The following is an 18,430-nucleotide window of genomic DNA, read 5'->3' on the forward strand; positions in this document are numbered from 1 at the left end:
TTCAGTTTCACTTTTTAAACAAACAAACAAACAAACCCCAAAAAATGATCAAAAACAAACAATTGGGGTCGTCCTGAAATAGACTCCTATGGAGACCAAATGGAGATTCCTGAAATAGGCTATTATGTGGTTGAAGGTGCATTAACCAATAGAAGTATGGAGAATATTTAGTCTTCAGTAACTGGAGGTTACAGGGGTATATATAGAAAGATATGTATGTACATATGTAGTCCCTCTAACATTTTTGCCTATATGCTTTCTGGAATTTTCTATACTTTTAAGAAAGGAATAGAAACTAATAAGTTGCTTACCCCTTGCTGCTCTGAATTTACTGATCTGTGTCCAGCATATCAAGATTACAGTTAATGGAGATGGTTTCAGTTATTTTCTGGTGTGTATCTGGGGAGATTTCTTGAATTTAAGAAATACATTTACCAATGTTACCATTTTATTTCTATATTTCTTTTATAAATTGTCAATAAAGCTGTTTTAGAAACCCTAGAGAGAACAGTAATAGGACATAAACTATCAATATTTAGATAGAATACTTTTGCTTACAGTATTTCTAAACAGAAGGCAAAAGAGTGTGCCAAGTGACTTTGGATAGCCAATAAAAGCAATATTTTTACCTCTCAAGTGATTGAGGAGGAAAAGAAATTATTTTAAAAGTGGGAGAGGGATTTATTGGAAGACTTGTTGATACGTAAAAAGTTACTGATTCATGTGAATTGATTAAAAAAGCCACTCACACTGAAAAGGATTATTGATACTGTTGAAATATGTATTTGAAATTCTTTGCACGTGTAGATTTAATGAGTTTCTAAATTTTTTAATTAATATTTATTATTAATAATGGAATGCTTGTATTTTTAGGTAAAATTTGGAAATACAACATTTAAGACAGATGTGTATCCCAAATCACTTAATCCTCAGTGGAATTCTGAGTGGTTCAAATTTGAAGTAAGTATTTTCTAACAGTTTGCTTGTATCTATATGGACACTCTGGTTTAGATGCCCTTAATGAAATAATTTCATTTCAGGCAGAAGATGAGTTTCGAGGAGTGAAGTGTACTTCTATTTAAGTACACATGAAGCCTTTTCAGCAAACCTATCTACAGTTAGACCTTGTTTGCTAAAGGTGTCTCATTGGCTTTTTAGGACTGTTTGTAAAGATAAAAGCTTGCCAGATTGGATCCAACTCAAATGTTATTCTGGGTAATAATAAGAAAAACAAGGCAGAGGTAAAAGTGGGGGGAAAATAGCATTATGGATTAGGCTTTCAGATATCAGTACGGGTGTGCTTGTATTTTTTTTTAAGGGGGTAATTTTGAGGAAGGAAAGTTAATTGAGATTTGAAATGTTACTTTGGGTTGCAGAAACAATGCACCTGACAAAGAAGAAAATGGAGAATTCCTATGAGAAAATTACAAAATAAAAAGCTGGGACAACAATTATTGGACGCTTTCTTTTCCCATTTCCTTATGTAAAAATGAGGGCACTCAGCATTTTCTTGTAATTGCTTGTTGCTTTCCAGGATCTGATTCGTTGACATCCTTTGACATTATGCCCTGAACAAGTGTTTACTTTTTTTTTTTTGTGTTAATGCGTTTTTTTTAATTACTTAAAAAAATGTCATGGTATTTAGAATAAATTAATTGTTAAAACATTTGAGTATATAGTACTGGTTAATTTATAGTGTTCTGAGATAATATTACAGTAGAAACATGGTTGTAAATATATGTACATGTAATGAATAATGTAATAGCTGGTAATATTAGAAATATTTTAGAGCAAATATAAAATAGTACAGTTAGGCAGATTATTAATCAATACGGAATGCTTGATTAAGAGCATCTCTTAATCAGCAATCCATGTTGATTGAGAAAGTAGTACCGTGGTGTTGAAATTCAATCAGTTTTCTTTTTTTATCTTTCAGTCCCTGGGGTCGTGTTTTTTGGGGAGGGGAAAGAGCTGATCTGTGTGGAGGATTAACTCTGTTCATACAGAAAGAGTTGTTTTGACAATAACAGGAGTCTGAAAATTCTATCTTTTTGCATGGGAAAGAAAAGAGCCAAACAGCAACATTGGGAAAAAAAAATTCCACATTTCAAAGAGTGGAAAAAACATTTACTGTTTAAGACACCGTGAGTGTGTGTGTATGTGTGTAGTTTGAGCTTCTTGCAAGACTACATGTTATAATTCTGCAAACCCTTACATGAGTCATCTATTGCATTTAGCAAACCCGATTCTTGGTTTGTGATGTTCAACACAAAAAGTTGCAGAATGTCTATCTTTGTATGTCCTTAAAAAATAGTTGAGGTGTCTGCAGATGGATTATTGCATTTATTTAGGAAAGCGCATGTCTGAAATTACTAAATTTTTACAATGGGTTGTATAAAATGCCTTGTCTTCTTTTAAGCCACTGAGCAGTTTGGAAGGGTGAGAGCACCAATAATCATAACTTCAGAGTATAGTAGTCCTCTGAGATGCTTTCTCTTAAATTCTCTTTTTTTTTTTTTGTAATGAAAAGTATGTATTGTGGAGATGGGTAGACAATCTAGGGTATGTGACTTAGAACAAATCGTGATAATTTAAAACGTGTAGTCACTGTAATCTTGCTTTTCTGTTCTTCTCCCAGTGATAACTCAGGTTCCAGGATTTCACCAGTCTGTGAAGGGCAAAATCAAAATAAGTGAATGCGTTGTTCAGATACAGGAAATCAAAATTACAAATTTATCTGTGTCAGGTCACTGTACATAAGTAACTCTCCTCTTTTTTGCATTTGTTTTTCAGCAATGTTTCCCTGCATTTTTTTTAAATACTCAGATTCCATGTTAATATTTGTTTCTAGGTAGATGATGAAGAGCTACAAGATGAGCCTCTCCAAATCACAGTTCTTGATCACGATACCTACAGTGCTAATGATGCCATTGGCAAAGTGTACATAGATATTGATCCTTTGCTCTATAGTGAAGCAGCTACAGTTATTTCAGGATGGTTTCCTATTTATGATACCATTCATGGTAAGTTTTACTAATTTAGAAGTAAAAAACCATTGTTTGAGATGTAATCTGCTTCTTACAATCTTCATTTCTGTAAGCTGTCTTCAGAAATTTGTAGTAATTTTAGCCTTGGGAGCTGGCGCTTTTTTCCTTATTTCTGGCATGAGAAAATTTCTGGCATAGTAGTTCGGACTAGTGCTTGGCAGAATGCCTTTCATAGGACTTGTGACAAGTGGAAGAAATCTTCACATGGTATTTAAAATAGTTACTGCAAAATTCAAATTAAAAAAAAACACCCAAACATACTTTTCCAATTACCCCGTGTTTACTAAAAGAATATGCTTTTGCTGAAGTCACTTGGGGTGTGCCTTCCTGGGATGTTATATAAACTTCACTTGAGATGGAGCGACAGGATGTAACATATCTTCAACATAAAGTACAGGATGAAATTCCTTTTCCCTGCAGAAAGTACTCTTAGTGCTAGGTAGATTTCATCAGAATATCTTGAAGGTATGAGAAAATGAAGTTAATCATATTTTTGCCTTTGATTTTAATGAAACACAGCTTTTGTCCGAGAAAGTCAAGGTCAGTTTACAGCAGTTAGCTTGCTTCTTGAATACCTTATTGTAGAACATCTATGTAGTTGTCATTATCACCCTTGTTCATTATCCAGTGTGAATTAAATGACCAAACTATGTTAAAAGCTAATTATAAATAGTTGTTGGGAAATAATAGTATTTACTGGATGATCATCATAGCTGATGCAAAGTATTTTTTACATTTAAAACAATTATCTTGAAGAAGGTTTTTTTGAGCAATACTGCATGTATTTTTCTTACTTACCCTTTTATTCTATTCACATTTTCCTGTCGTACATTTTCTTTTGAAGTTACATTAGGTGAACACTTGTCTCGGGATGTGTACAACTTGTGTGTCAGAGAGAATTAGATTTCTCTGTATTTTTCTAGATCTGTTAGTATTCCAGCTTTTTTTTCTATTTAAGTAAAATTAGAATTCTTATATTTTCATTCTCATGGAAGTAGATTCTAGTTCTCTTGATCCTTGGTAAACAGCAATTGGTGCTTCCTAAAAAAAATAATTAATATAATGTTTATAAATTTTTATTTAAAAAAATATTTTTTGCACCTTAACATGATTATTTGTGAAAATATATGAAGCTGATGCACTTTCTGTTACAGTAACTGAAGGCTTCTTTCTATTGGAAGATAGATTTAGGTAACTTTATTGCAATAATGTCAGAGTCAATCTGTGAACCTAATGCTTTTCTTTGAGTGTCATATTTATGTGATAAAGGCTTCTAAAGACACTAGAGATCTGACTCATCAAGAAGTTCAGTCCTCAATGTGTCAGAACCTGTAATATGTGAAATGATTTTGTTACTCGGTGGGGAAAAAGAAGGAAAAGCTCAGAATAGAAAAGCAGAAAAATCAAAAAGGAATGGCTCTGTGTTGAGGAAATATTCCATTATTAATAATGGCCACATTATTGTGGCTAAAAATTAAGCTTTATCTAAAAATTCTGTAATACTTTATTTTTATTATATTTCTTCACATCATCGAAGTATTTTACAAATATTTACTGTGCCACTTTGTGGTTCTAGAAAGAACCATAAATTTTCTCATTGGATTGAACTTCAGAGAGTAGCTTTACTGTGATTTTGAAACCATTTCAGGGAGAAAATGTAAAAGCTTTTTGGTATTGGTCAGAGCTTTTTGATGTGGGCAGGACTCCAGTTTCAAGGCATCTATACTCAAAAGTTAGTACTTCCGACCTTTTGTGCTAAGGATATCTTGGGACAGTCACGGTACTTAGATGCTGATTTTATACCCTTCCTGCATTGACGGTAGAGGGCAAAGGAGCAGAGAGAGCACTGGTTCACTGCAGCAGAGGCCACTGTAGTATCAGGAGACTGATGACTTCTCTTTTCCCAATTCCATCTTTCTTCTAAAGTCCTGTTTGGTGCAGCAAGTATTTGAGGACTGTTGCTTGCATAGCTTCAGCCTCAAAGGCTGGGCAGAACTAGAAACTTCCTCTGAGAGGGCGTCTCTGCATCAGAGCTGAGAGGCAAGGAAATGTCTTCCTGCTCCTCTGGCCCAGGCTAGAACTGACACATGAACTGCCAGTGGAATAGAGCTGTTCTATCAGGGTTATAGTATATTCTTTGCAGAAAAACTACCTCGTTGGTGATAGAAAGTGCATTAATTACTAGTATTAGGGAATAATTAATAGGACTAGTTTTGTATTTGTTTCTGACACAGCTTCTAATTTTTCATGTTTTGTATCGATAGGTATACGTGGGGAGATCAATGTGGTGGTGAAAGTAGATCTCTTCAATGATTTAAACAGATTTAGGCAGTCATCCTGTGGAGTCAAGTTTTTTTGCAGTAAGTAGAGGAAAAAAGTCAGTTTCCTTTCTTTCACCATTGCACCACCTTTCTTTCATCATTGCATAAGCCCCGTGGAGATTACATTGAAGCCAGCAGCAAATGCAGAAAATTGTTTAGTTTTCTTTTTTTTTTTTTAAATAAATTTTTACTGTTCATCTTTCAAAACAATGTAAATAACTGATTTTTTTTCCCCCTTTCTGAAGTTGCGTTTCAGTGCATGTGCATACGCACGTTGTGTTACTTTGGGTGCATATCCTGTTAAAGAGGCACAAAGTGAAAAGGTTTCATAATGGTATGTGTTGTAACTGGTACACTGGACAGTTATCTTAGTGTTCCAGAGTCTCCCAGAACAAAACTGCTTAAGTATGTCCACATTTTAGCAGAAAATCATGTGGATTACTTTCTGGAATCATTCACATCACTTTTTACGTGTAATTTTATGTTTTTCTTGGAATTCTTGGCTTATAGACTCATGCCTAACATCTTTTATTTTTTTTTTAACAGCTACATCTATTCCTAAGTGTTACAGAGCAGTAATAATTCATGGATTTGTGGAAGAACTTGTAGTTAATGAAGACCCAGAATACCAGTGGATAGACCGAATTCGTACACCAAGGGCATCGAATGAGGCTAGACAAAGACTTATTTCACTCATGTCAGGTATTAAACATGTGGGCTGTAATGGTTATTACTGCTTTTAAAAATACTCACCCTTTAAATAAGTGACTTGCTTAACATAACATTGTATATGATTTTTGGTATTAATTATATTTATTTTTTCAGTTCATAGTGGCTTCTGTTTCTGAAGGTTCTATTGCCCTAACTGATGGCCAGTATGGCTGACTTTCTGTCTCTTTCTTTCTGTCTCTTTCTTTCTGTCTCTTTCTTTCTGTCTCTTTCTTTCTGTCTCTTTCTTTCTGTCTCTTTCTTTCTGTCTCTTTCTTTCTGTCTCTCGGTCTCGCTCTCTCCTTCTCGCTCTTTCTTTCCCTTCTTGGTGAGGCCATGCTACTGTCTAATTTGTTGATTGTTTTTAGCAAGGTCTTATAAACCAGTGGAAGTCTTCTGAAGGTTGTCTTAACCTCTATGAGGAGTATTACTAGCATTTTGACTCAAACACTTAAAATAATAAACTACTACACCCTCTTCAAACTACTTTGAAATATGTGAACAAATATACACCATCTCAGATACAGTGTGTATTAATACTGATCTTACTCATCCCATGTTTTCAAAGTCAAGATTGGTTCATTGTTCCTCAAGCATACTTCTGTATTGCCTTGCACTGATTCTGCAGGGCATACCTGCAATTCCTGGAGAGACCAGTGATTAGAGTCAGTTGATGTCTCCAGAGCTCTACGGTATCAAGTATCTTCACAGGTTTTGGTTTGGGGTGGTTTTTTTTTTTGTATTACTGATGCTTCTGAACAGCAATTGTGAACTAAGATCCTGTTTCAGTGCCAATAGAACAGAACAAAACACTCCTACTCTAGAGTACTTACACACTAAGACAGGAGACAACCAATTGCTAGAGGTGGACAATATTGAAGGTGTAACGAATACAAAGAAATGATGAAAAATAGCCACTAGAATGATAGGCAGTGGTTTCAGTTCTCTAATGGGCTCTTAATGTTGTCAGGTAGATACAGCTGTGTTTTAAGGAAGATACTATAAGAAAAAGTGAGTTGGTTTTTGCAAGCATGTATGGAAATTTTTAGTAAGTGGGGCAACATAAAAGATAACGTGGAGACGTTACTCAGTATCTTCACGAGGAGAGCCAGCATGTTTTGAGGAAAAATCTGAAAAACCAATATTGTCATAACTGACATGACTTCACTTTTTATGAGGTTTTTAATATAGCTCCCCTGATATGTCAGTTTATAGTATTAATGTTTGCATATCTCTTGCCTTGCATAAATGGTGAAAGAGGATAAAGTAGCACATGTGGAAGTATTCTGCTAGATTTTAGTAATACTTTTATTCATGGCAGTGGTTAAGAGGAAAAAACCCAAAAGACCTCATGGCCATACTGTTTCATGTCATGTAATACAATGCTTCACATTGCAATCATTGTTACTGGTGGCGACACCTGAAGAATCCTGAAGAAATCTGTAAATTCTGAGAATGACCCAGGCTGTTTCATAATTCTCTGTCATATTATGTGTTCTATATGTAAAAAGAATTCAGTCTCAACCTTGGTTTGAATGGAATCCGTAGCAATTTTCACTCAACTAGAAACTTTCATACTCTACCTCAGTCTTAGAGATTTTTTTCAAGACCAGTACATGTGTAATTTCAGCCTCTTTTAAGAAGTTTACCTTCTGGTAATGTTACCTTTTCTGGTAATGTTAAAACCAAGCTTCTAGAAAGCAGTAGTGATCATTTCATTCCACTTGATTTCTTAACATCATTGACATTGGGGCTGTTAGGCTATCATCTGTGATGGTGAGGCTTTTTCAGTTTGTTAACAGAGGATTTTGGAAACTTTCATTTTCATCAAAAGAGAGATGATATTTTGCACCTAGTATTACCAAGGCTACATGGATCAATGAACTTTTTGTCTTTAAACATCCTGCTAAGTAAGCATCTATGGCAGACCACTGTCTTACAGTTACAGTCTTTCAGTCTTTGTGTGCAGTAAATAGAGGAGAAGTGTCAGTCTTTTGTTTGCAGTGAGTGTGTGGCATATTTGGTATTGTGTTTTGTTTATTTGGTGTTACGTTTTGTAGATGAGGTTGCATATTAAACTGTTAATTTAAAAAGACCAAAAAATATGAATTAGGTTGAAATATGCTTAAATAAGTTTGTTAAAAAAAAAAAAAAAAGATTTGTAGATGCCTATCCACATGGATTTCAAAGATGTTGCATTGTTCTGAACTGTATTTAGAAACTTGTGTGTATTCCAGCACACATCTTGACCATCTCTTTCTCTAAATAAGTAAAAAAGGGAAAAACTAATGAAAATAAAAAACAGAGAAAAACATTTCTGAAATAACATGTTGCAATTAGAGTAGATTTGGAGAAAAATGGAAAAAGCTGTGCAAATCATGAACATCACAGTATGTTACAGGAGGCAGAGATTGTGACCAGCAGCTTGGCATAATTGTGTAAGATTGAATCTATTACCTGTTTTACTGACTTGGAAATTCCAAAAAGAGAGGCCAAAGACCACAAAAGAGAATAGGGAAAGTTCACTGCAATTATGAGCTCTTTACCTTTTGTTTTGTAGGTGAATTGCAAAGGAAGATTGGCTTGAAGGTGCTTGAAATGAGAGGAAATGCTGTTGTTGGTTATTTGCAGTGTTTTGATTTGGAGGGAGAGTCTGGACTAGTAGTACGAGCCATAGGAACAGCCTGCACGTTGGATAAATTAAGTAACACATCAGCATTTTTACCTGCATGTAACTCCCCATCCAAAGAAATGAAGGAGTAAGTATGAATTAATAATTTGTAGGATCTCCTCTTTTCATACTCATTCAATTTTACATAACCAGTGTGATTTCCTTTTTTTCCCCAGAATTTGTTTTTCTTTTTTGTAGTTCTATTTGTCTGCAACTCAGTTTATATTCCAGAATTTTGAAACGTTTTAGATTGGATTACTTATATTCTTTCTTTAGAAGCTGGAGTGGTAAACCTTAATATGACTTTTTTGAATTTATATAGCAATGGTATTGCGTATCCTTGGGTTGTGATGCACCAGTTTCCTAACTAATAATTAGTTCTGCCTTGACTCTGTGTTTGTACAGTAAACATTTTTGTGAGGGCTTCCTATGATGCACCCTCTGTTCAAGATTTTCCAAGTTCGGTAAAATCAGGTTTGAGTGTTTATGCTGAGCATATCAGAAAAGATAAATTTTGAATTTGGATGGTGTTTGTGCTGAGCATGTAAGAAAAGATAAATTTTGAATTCCGTCAGTGATTTAGAGAATGACCCTGAAGTAGTTTTTGTCTTTTCTTGTGTGCTTTGCTTTTTACTGTTGCAAAACAGGTAGGGCTATTGCAGAACAGGTAGGGTTACAGTGTACTTGCAGTATAAACTTCTTATGATGAGAGGTAGAATTTCTTGATCTTTATTATATCTACTGCAGCACCGAACACAGTTTGAATGCAATTTTTTAATGAGTATACAAATTAATAGAAAAATACTTGCAGTCTTTTTCAAATTGTTACTACTTTGTTGCTTGGATAAATCAGTTATTTTCTGCTTAGTAGAGTGATCCAATTCCTGGAAGGAAAAAACGGCACCAAAAAGTATACTACTTATGCTATGTTTCCAGAGGTACTATTTGAATTAGCCATTTTCATTAACTTTAACTGTTGTGTCATTACAATAGTAATTAGGCATTTTTGTCGTGCAGGCATCAGTATGCTCTGACTTCTCAAAATTACTGATTTCTGTTTCAAATCATTGCTTGTTTAACTTGTCTTAATTTTAAAAATTTGCCATCAAAAGAACTTCTGGATACACTGCAGCATAAATTAACAGTGGTGATTTAAAAAAAAAAAAAAAAAAAAAGGTGGACCTGGTAACTACCAACTTAAAAAGCATTCATAAATAAATCAGTAGCCTTCACTCTGGAGCAAAATGTGGAAATACCACCCCCCAAATAATCCATGTTCAGCTTGGTGGTGGATATTGTTAGAATCATTGTCCCATCAGTCCAAAGGGAATGTTTCTCAAAGCCAGCACAATCAACTAATACTTCTTATTATTGGCTTTACTAACTTGATGCCCTGTTGCCAAAGACTCAATTAATCATTCACAAGCTAGTGTTTAAGCTGTTCCTTTCTCTCTTTTTATTTCATCTGGACTCTTGCATGCTAGGAATTAAAATTCTTAGAGTCTGCTTAAAGTAAGAGATCTCCTCTAGCTAAACTTCCCTGAAATAATTTATAACATAACTTTGCAACCTGTTTGTATGTATTGTTTTCTTTTCTTCCACCTTGGCTGCAAATTCTCTCAGGTCTCCGCTGGTTCATCCGCCAAGCCATGGATGCCGCTCGACTCACAACAGCCCAATTCACACTGCTACTGGCTCACGACTTACTCAGAACTTCTCTGTGTCTGTTCCCACTCTCATCTACACTGGTACGAGACTGCTCAGACTCAAGAGCTGGGGAGAGGCAGGCCACAGGCACAGTGGTCGCAAAGTGCAGGCAGGCAGGCAGTGTAGGCAGGTACCACCCATCTTTTCTCCCTCATTTTCTCATGGAGGCACCTTCTGTTGTCAGTGAAGAACTACTCTGTGTGCAGCTGCTGAAACAAAGGCAATAGTTCCTTGAAAATGCATCAGAGTCTCTTCCACAAGGCCACACTCTTTATTGCTTTTTAACGTGCTTACTTCCTAAGAAATTAAGTAAAAATAAGTTGAGGTATCTAAAAGAACATTCGCTATTTTACAGTCATTGGAGGAAATCATGTTTTGATTGGAGTTCATAATTGCTTTCAAGCGTAATTCAGATACAGTATTTAGGTTTTAAAATGGTTATAGGAAGGGTATGTGCCATTTGTGGAAGAGATGGGTTTGGAGAGCAGGTAAGTCAGTCTGTGCATAAGTGAACTGTTTGTCAATATAGTTGTTCCCATAAAGATTCTCCTCTTTGCTCTGTTTTTAGCTGTGGCATGCTGCTGATGCTATAGGATAAGGAAACATTTTTTTTTTTCCTTAAATGCGTATGTGTATATACATAAATGTATGAATATGTATAAACACAAATATAATTTAAAATCATTTTTTCTTTATTAAACTAACGCAAAGCATTCTGTATTTGACCAGATTTTAAAGCCATAAACTGTTTTCAATTTTTTCTTTTGCATATATATAATTTTTTTGTCACATCTCATGCCTTTCATTTGGCTTAATTGTTTCATTGTAGATTATCAGCATCTATCTGTAGAATGCTGAATGGGTAAAACAGCATTTCTTTGCCTCTGGCCTCATCCCCAGTCTCGCACCTCAGGAATAGCTGCTGGCCCTGCCCCAATCCCATCCTGGTGTTTGGATCATGCTGCTGTCAGCCAGGTCCTTTGGCACAGGATTACTGAATATGTTTCCACCTTCTTCTGGCAGGATTCCCTTCAATGAAGATCCCAATCCCAATACTCATTCATCAGGACCCTCCACCCCTCTGAAAAACCAAACCTATTCCTTTTCACCTTCCAAGTCCTACAGTCGACAGTCCTCTTCTTCTGACACAGATTTGAGTTTGACACCCAAAACTGGTAAGGCGCTTCCACCCACTTTTTGTTTAATTTGTTTCTCTTTTAAATTTTCATTCAACCCCTTTTTGCTTTTTGCCATTTAAGTTATCAAAATGATGTGGAAATTGGAGACTTCAGATAGCACACCTTAAGCTTGAAAGGATTTCTGTAGGGTGAAAATTTAAATCCTGCCTATATTTCCACTATTCTGGATAACATTAAAATGACATTTGTAACACAACTGTATTCAAGTTGAAATAAAACATTTCAGAGCATTAAGGGAGTCCTAAGTAATTGCCTTTTTCTTATTTCCTCCATTTCATATTACAAATTATGGGAGTACATTTCTCACCACAATATGTTAAGGACAGTGTAACTGAAACTATGTAGTCTTCAAGCCTAATGTTTTGTGCTGTAAGTATATTGTATACATTTCTCTGTGATTTTTAACTCCTTTTTGCAAATGCAATATTAGAAATGTAGCAGCTGCTGTCTTTTTATTCTCCTTGGTATATGGAAATGGCTTTACGTACACAGTATACTTTTTGGAAGTAACTTAAATTATGCTCCAGCCATCTTCAAAAAGCATTTTTCTTTCTCCATTGGTCTATCATAATTTCTTCAATTTGTTTCCTTCCTCCTTATTTTTTAGTCTGTGGTTAGAATCACGTCAGTAATAATGTCAGCACAACTCAAAGAATTACTGTCTGTTTATTCTCCATTACGTGACCAATGCCCTGAGTTTTGCTACCGTAGGGCAAAATATTTTGCAGAATTGTTTATAAAAGTTTGGTTGTTCTTTAAATGGTGTTTTAAATTGTGGTATTTGAAGCTCAGAACATTCTTGTCTCCATCTAGTCTAGACAATTTTTAAGCATATTAAATTAGTTGGTTCAGCTTTACTTGATAGCACCCCTTTCAAAAATTTTTCCAAGCAGATAAGTTCAATGTTGCATTCAAATGCAGTTCTATTAAATATTTTACCCAATTTATTCCCTAGATATCTGTTAAAAAATGTTCCCAATTAGGAAGCTGTCTTTCTTAGTACTATCTTCTCTGTCCTGTTTTTAAAAAAACAAACAAACAAAAGCACACTTGGGTTGGTTTTTTTTTTTGGTCCTTTGGTGTAAATGATGACTCTTTTGTGGATAACCTATGGTCGTCACTTGTTTAAAGGACCAATAAATATAACTGCATGCTTATTATGTAGGAGAGTCACAAGTTCACGTGTTTGGTTTACTGAATATTTGAAAACCTGTTTCTTTTGATGAGATTTTCCATGGTAAGGATCATGTCGTGTAAATGTAATGTAGATGGTCATCTTTATAGATGTAAATGTTCTGAATTTGTGAAGGTGGTAACTCACTATGAATTTGTCAAGTTTTTGAAGCAGCAACCTTACATCATTCCTGGCAGTGTTATGTAGGTGGATGGGCCCTCTCATCTTTGGTCAGTTCATTCAGAACTGAAACAGATTGTGTAATTGGTACCTCTTATTTTTAGAGATTTTTCAAGTATATAAAAATATTTTTTAGCTATCTTTTTAGTATTACAGCTAACAGTGAGCATACTTTTGCTTACTAGCACTGTCTCTTTAGCAGCTTTTAACTCTGCTACTGAAACTTGTGCTAAGAGGATTTGCTGGTTGCGTTTAAAAATTCTGTATCTTGGTGTTACATACTAGATTTTGAATCTTAATAGCTTAAAAGGACAGTATCTCTTGAGTCATTTGTTTTACCTTTTACCAAAAAATTTGATGATGTGCAGAAGATACTTCCATAACATACTAAATTCAGTATGTTGTTTTTAACATACTGTATATGTTTAGACCTCTGTTTTCATTTCCTAAGACTGTTATTAAGTTGGAATATTTCAGTGTGAAAGTTGGTGATGTTAGTGTTAAAAAAAAAAAAAAAAATGCAGACGTCTCATGTGACACATTAAACGTCATCAAATTTGAGATATCCATTACTCAGAATGGCTGATGTGAAAAATGAAGTATTTTCTGATGTTTCTGCAGTACATTATATTCCTCTTTATTTCTCAGTCAGGTGGCTAGTGTGTTCACATGTTTGAGATGGAGACTAACCTGGAAAAAGAGTGCAGATACCACAATTTCACAATATGAATAAATAAATAGAGGAGATTGACACTTGGATCTGCTTAAACATCTAGTTTTCAGTGGCTCCAACTCAGGAGAATATTACCTTAATGTCTTTTATAAAATACAGTTGTGATTGTGTTATCCATTCTGGTCTGTATCTGGTCTAAAAATGAGGGGAAATTATTCTATGCTGAGAAAGCTTGTTTTCGTTTGAATTTAGATGACTTCTGTGAATAGTGATATATTTTATGCCACTGCAAAGTAACAGAATATCAGGCTGACAAAAAGCATGACATATTTTAATTAGGTAATACATTTTGATGTGACATAGTATATGTTTGGAGGAAATTGAGAAGGTGGGAACTCCTTTTCTTTGTGGGAACTTAGAATTCTACAAGATTTATGACTCAAAATCGTAAAACAAATCCATGACTTCTCTCGAAAATAACTTTTTATACCTAAATAATGAAAGTAATCAGATTAAGTGTGTGAGAAGAGCGTATTATTTAGCTTTTACTCCATAGTATTTGTTATCAAATTTTGTATAAAACTTAGAATAAATGTAGATTACCATAGCTTTTAAAAAAAATTAATTTCAAAATACAGTTAATCAGGTCATGATTTTTGAGAACATGCGTCTCATTCACATTGTGGAGCTGTGTTGTCATTCCATTTCTTTGTATGTTAAGAAATAATTCAGCAATAAGTGCTGGTTCATTTGGAGAAAAAAAAAATTGCTTCATTTTGATTTCTTCCGTCTGTTTCTTTAGTCATCTTCTGAATCTACATCTCTTTGTCTCTATTACTTTCCTCCACAGCACCTTCCCCACAGGGACCTAGGATTTTCCTGTTTCCCAGCTCCCCTACACTCTCTTGTGATTCCCCACATCTTAAAAAGTCCTGTCTCCTCCTCTCGGGGTCTAGCCTTAACCCTCTACACTCTAGCCATGTCAGCCCAGTTGTTCTGAGGAAAAGTGTTTCTTTCACTGAAGAGCTGCTTCTGGCTGCTTCTGGTAGGATCAATCTATTATGGCCTTTTAAACTTTTAAGAAAATGTTGTTGTTATTTGATACGGGGGCATTTAACACACAGCCTTCTATAACCCTATGTTTTTCTTCAGTTAGCCTCTGAAAACTGCTGGCTACATGACTATTCATACCATCTCTCACCTCTGCCCCAGAAGCTTGAAACAGCTTCAGAACTTCTTACAGGATTTGAAACATATGTATTTTATGCTAGAGAACTTTCTCCTTTTCCCTTGCAAAATTTCCTTTGGTAATTGGATTAAAATAATTTACTTATCTTTTTAATCCCCCTTATGCCCTTCACTTTGTTGTTCCTGTATTTTGCATGGAACAAGAACTTGCTCATTAATTTATTCATAATTTATTGAAATAATGGCTATCAGATGGCTAGCAACTCTGCTCTTTAAATTAATCTTTTAGACAAAGCCTGTACAAACTTTCTATTTGTACTGCCTCCTTTTCCATTTCACTGACATGCATTATTTTCATAGATTTAAATTAAATAGTTGATACTACTGCTTTTTTTCTGTAGAAACTATTTTAATTAGTTTGTATTTTTTGAGTTTGTTTTACGTCCAGTATTTATGCTATGTTTGTCTGTATTCAATACTGTATAGTCCCTGACAATGATGTTTAGAATCAATGCCAAATAGTAAAAGCAATTTAATCTTGTTTATTGGGACTATACAGATACTAATCTTTTTGTTTCCTTATCCAAGAACAGCTAAAAATATTTGTTAAAAATTATAGTATTTTTATATGTAATTATGTGGTAATGATAGCCTAGTAATTTTTGGAAATGTTAGTAATGACTTAACATACATTATTAAGTCTGGTATTATTTCCAGATCTCCCAGTCTTTGGTTAAAACAAATAACTGCACTTTGATGTATATGTACAATCTCATTCATGTTTATTAGATGCTAGATCAGAAGAAAAAGGAAACTAGCAAGGAATTGTTATGTTAATTCTGTAAAAGAAAATCTTGGCTTCATTCATAACTGTTTGCAATGTGGTGTTTGTATTTCATCTTGCTCCTGACACTTCTTTTGTTCTTTATCCTGTGCTTTCCTATGCAACTTAAGTGTTTATTTTTGCTTTGTCGAGTTAGCACTGGTGGTTTTTAGATACAAGAAATACCAATTATAGTATGTTTTTAGGCATGAAATATTACCAAGAAAATCTGATTCACCAGCATTGTGTTTACTTTAGGAAAAACACAATCTTGGTATGTGTTTGGTTTTTACTTTTGTGATTTCTAACCATAGAGCAAATAACTTAGTGTCATACATATAACCTGCATCTCGACACACTCAGTTAAGAATACAGTTCCTTGGTAACAGATAATTCAATAGCAAAGATATTTGTGTATCTGATAAACTTCCATCTCTTCAGAAAAGTTCCTGTATTGGAGGATAGGGGTGGGAGTAAAGTACATGAAAGAAGAAAAGAGAGAATTACCCATATTATGCAAAATTGGAGTTTATTTCTTATTTTCATTTATAGATAATCTGCAGGTTATGTGTGTGCAAATACAGTAATCAAATAAGTGTGGCAGTTTTAAATGCTGAGCAGTAGTCCTTAGCTTATCTGAATGAATCAGATGAGTGAATATTTCATTGCATAGATATCAAAGAAAATAAAAATAATTGGTAATTTTTTTCAGAGTTTATATTTCAAATCAAAAGATGTGCATCGCCTTTGCAAATTTTGTTTTTAGTCCCCATCATGCATTATATAGCTACTGTTGTAATTATGTGCAGAGTCTCCTCGCGATGGTTAGGAAAGGTGATTTAGTTACTCTGAAACTCTCAGAAAGCCAGATTTTTTTTTTTAAGCTGATAACGATAGTAGAGAGAGATATTTAACTATAGAGAGTAATCCTGCAGACAGTATTGTTCAACAGTGTGGAATTAATGATGACTTTGCAGCCCTTTTTGATAAGGGCTGAAAATCTGATTATGTAGAAACTTTCTGTGTAAAGCAGAGAAGGTAGTTCTATATTGAAATCATAGCCAAAACTCCCAATAGTAACAAAGGAAAAAAAGGAAGTTTTATGTCATAGGAAAGAATTGCAAGCCCAGGTCTTAAAATCTTTGTATGTTGAAGTTGTTTTTTTTAATTCAGTTTGACAGCAGAAAAAAATCTTAGATCAGGAGGTTTTTGTCCAAATGCTAAAAAACCCACTTCCAGTCATGTGAAAACCAAACCCAAAAACCAGTCCTCCCCAACCCCAAATTAAACTGTGATGCTCAGCATTTTTTTCCTGAAAATTAAAATTATGGGGATAACTTGACTCTTTTCAATGACTGTTTTATATATTTTTAAATCAAAGTTTGATTACAAATTACAGTATATGTTTATTTGAATGTCATTTGTACTGCTATTCTTCAGGAATGGGCAGTGGGAGTGCTGGAAAAGAAGGGGGGCCATTTAAAACTCTTCTAAGACAACAGACTCAATCAGCTCTGGAACAAAGGGTAAGGCATTTTATACTTATATTTCTGATCTACTGAAGTGAAAATTTAGCTTGTAGTAAGTTAAATGTTTCCTGTTACTTTCTGTTTAAAAAATGTGTACATTTTAGGTCTGAAAACTTACTGGAAATGTTGAACGTTTAATAGCCCTTTTATACACAAATTATTTAAATTTTGATATATTACTAAAGCATTAAGAAAAGAGTGGAGGAAATAACTGTAATGTGCACAGCACTCAAGTGATTACAGTTGGTGTTGTAAGAAACAGTTATATTAAAAATTACTGCTCTTTAGTCTCTGTAAGTTACTGATGCATGGTAAGTTTAATACTTTACCATCATGTATTTAGTTAAGTTTTTACAGAAGTCAAATTCAGAAACATTGGAATAGCTTTAAACAAGGTGAAAATCCCATTTATAATTGCGAAAACTTGCAGTTTTGAAAAATAGGTTTGGTGCATAATTTAGCCTTCGTTCTACTGCATGAAATGATGTGCATGTAGCCTTTAAAAAAATGGTAACTTAAAGCTAAACCACTTCCCAAGCAATAGAAAGGCTTTATAGATTTATAGGTTTTTGAAGAACCTCTATAGGACTAAAAATGCCATCTGTTGTTACGCTGAATAGACTGCATAATAAAAATAGTGTTTTTAATTCCTTGTTTAAATTTTGGAATAGTCCTTGCAACTTTTTTTTTATAGGTGATATACTGCTTTTGTCAAAATGTTATTAGTGAAGTGTCTTGAAGGAAGAAATGTGAATGTTTTCCTATTCAGAAATAAATTCTAGTTTAATTACAATTTCTGACTACCTGAACTACTTATATAGAACCATATACGTTTGTTGAAAACAAAATCAGTTACATCTGTGAAATAGAAGTGAATAGCTACTATTCTGAGTAAGTGGATGATTCTCTTCTCATTTTTTGTGTTACCCATTGCTAAGGGTGGATCGCCTCATAGATTCTGTAGAAGGCGGGTATGTTCCAAAACATTGTGTGACTCTTTTTGTAGCCCTTTTTTCTTGTATTGAGGATTTCTAAACAACTATTTGAAATATTTTGATTTTCTTTTTTGTGAGGTTTTGCAGATTTCTTTGTAATCTTGTTTATGCAAGATTTTTTTACATGCGTTCTGGTTTGGGGTTTTTTTTGTTTGGTTTTTTTTTTTAAACAGCGTTTATCAGACCGCATAGTTTTGCTTAGTGTTTTGCATGTT

The 18,430-nt window shown here is 34.2% G+C and overlaps 1 protein-coding gene across 1 annotated transcript in view; it reads left to right on the forward strand.

Moving 5' to 3' along the window:
- Positions 1-873: 873 nt before the first annotated feature.
- Positions 874-18,430, forward strand: part of C2CD5 (C2 calcium-dependent domain containing 5) — a gene marked incomplete at its 5' end in the record, with an annotated part of 63,069 nt that continues 45,512 nt past the window's right edge. Inside the window, 8 exons of the mRNA XM_009572887.1 lie at positions 874-960; positions 2,852-3,023; positions 5,312-5,407; positions 5,915-6,070; positions 8,637-8,835; positions 10,371-10,495; positions 17,132-17,217; positions 18,159-18,191. Coding sequence (XP_009571182.1) covers positions 874-960; positions 2,852-3,023; positions 5,312-5,407; positions 5,915-6,070; positions 8,637-8,835; positions 10,371-10,495; positions 17,132-17,217; positions 18,159-18,191 — 954 coding nt within the window. The remainder of the gene's footprint in view (positions 961-2,851; positions 3,024-5,311; positions 5,408-5,914; positions 6,071-8,636; positions 8,836-10,370; positions 10,496-17,131; positions 17,218-18,158; positions 18,192-18,430) is intronic.

This window comes from Fulmarus glacialis, unplaced genomic scaffold, assembly GCF_000690835.1.
Source record: "Fulmarus glacialis isolate BGI_N327 unplaced genomic scaffold, ASM69083v1 scaffold9562, whole genome shotgun sequence".
Taxonomy (NCBI): Eukaryota; Metazoa; Chordata; class Aves; order Procellariiformes; family Procellariidae; genus Fulmarus; species Fulmarus glacialis.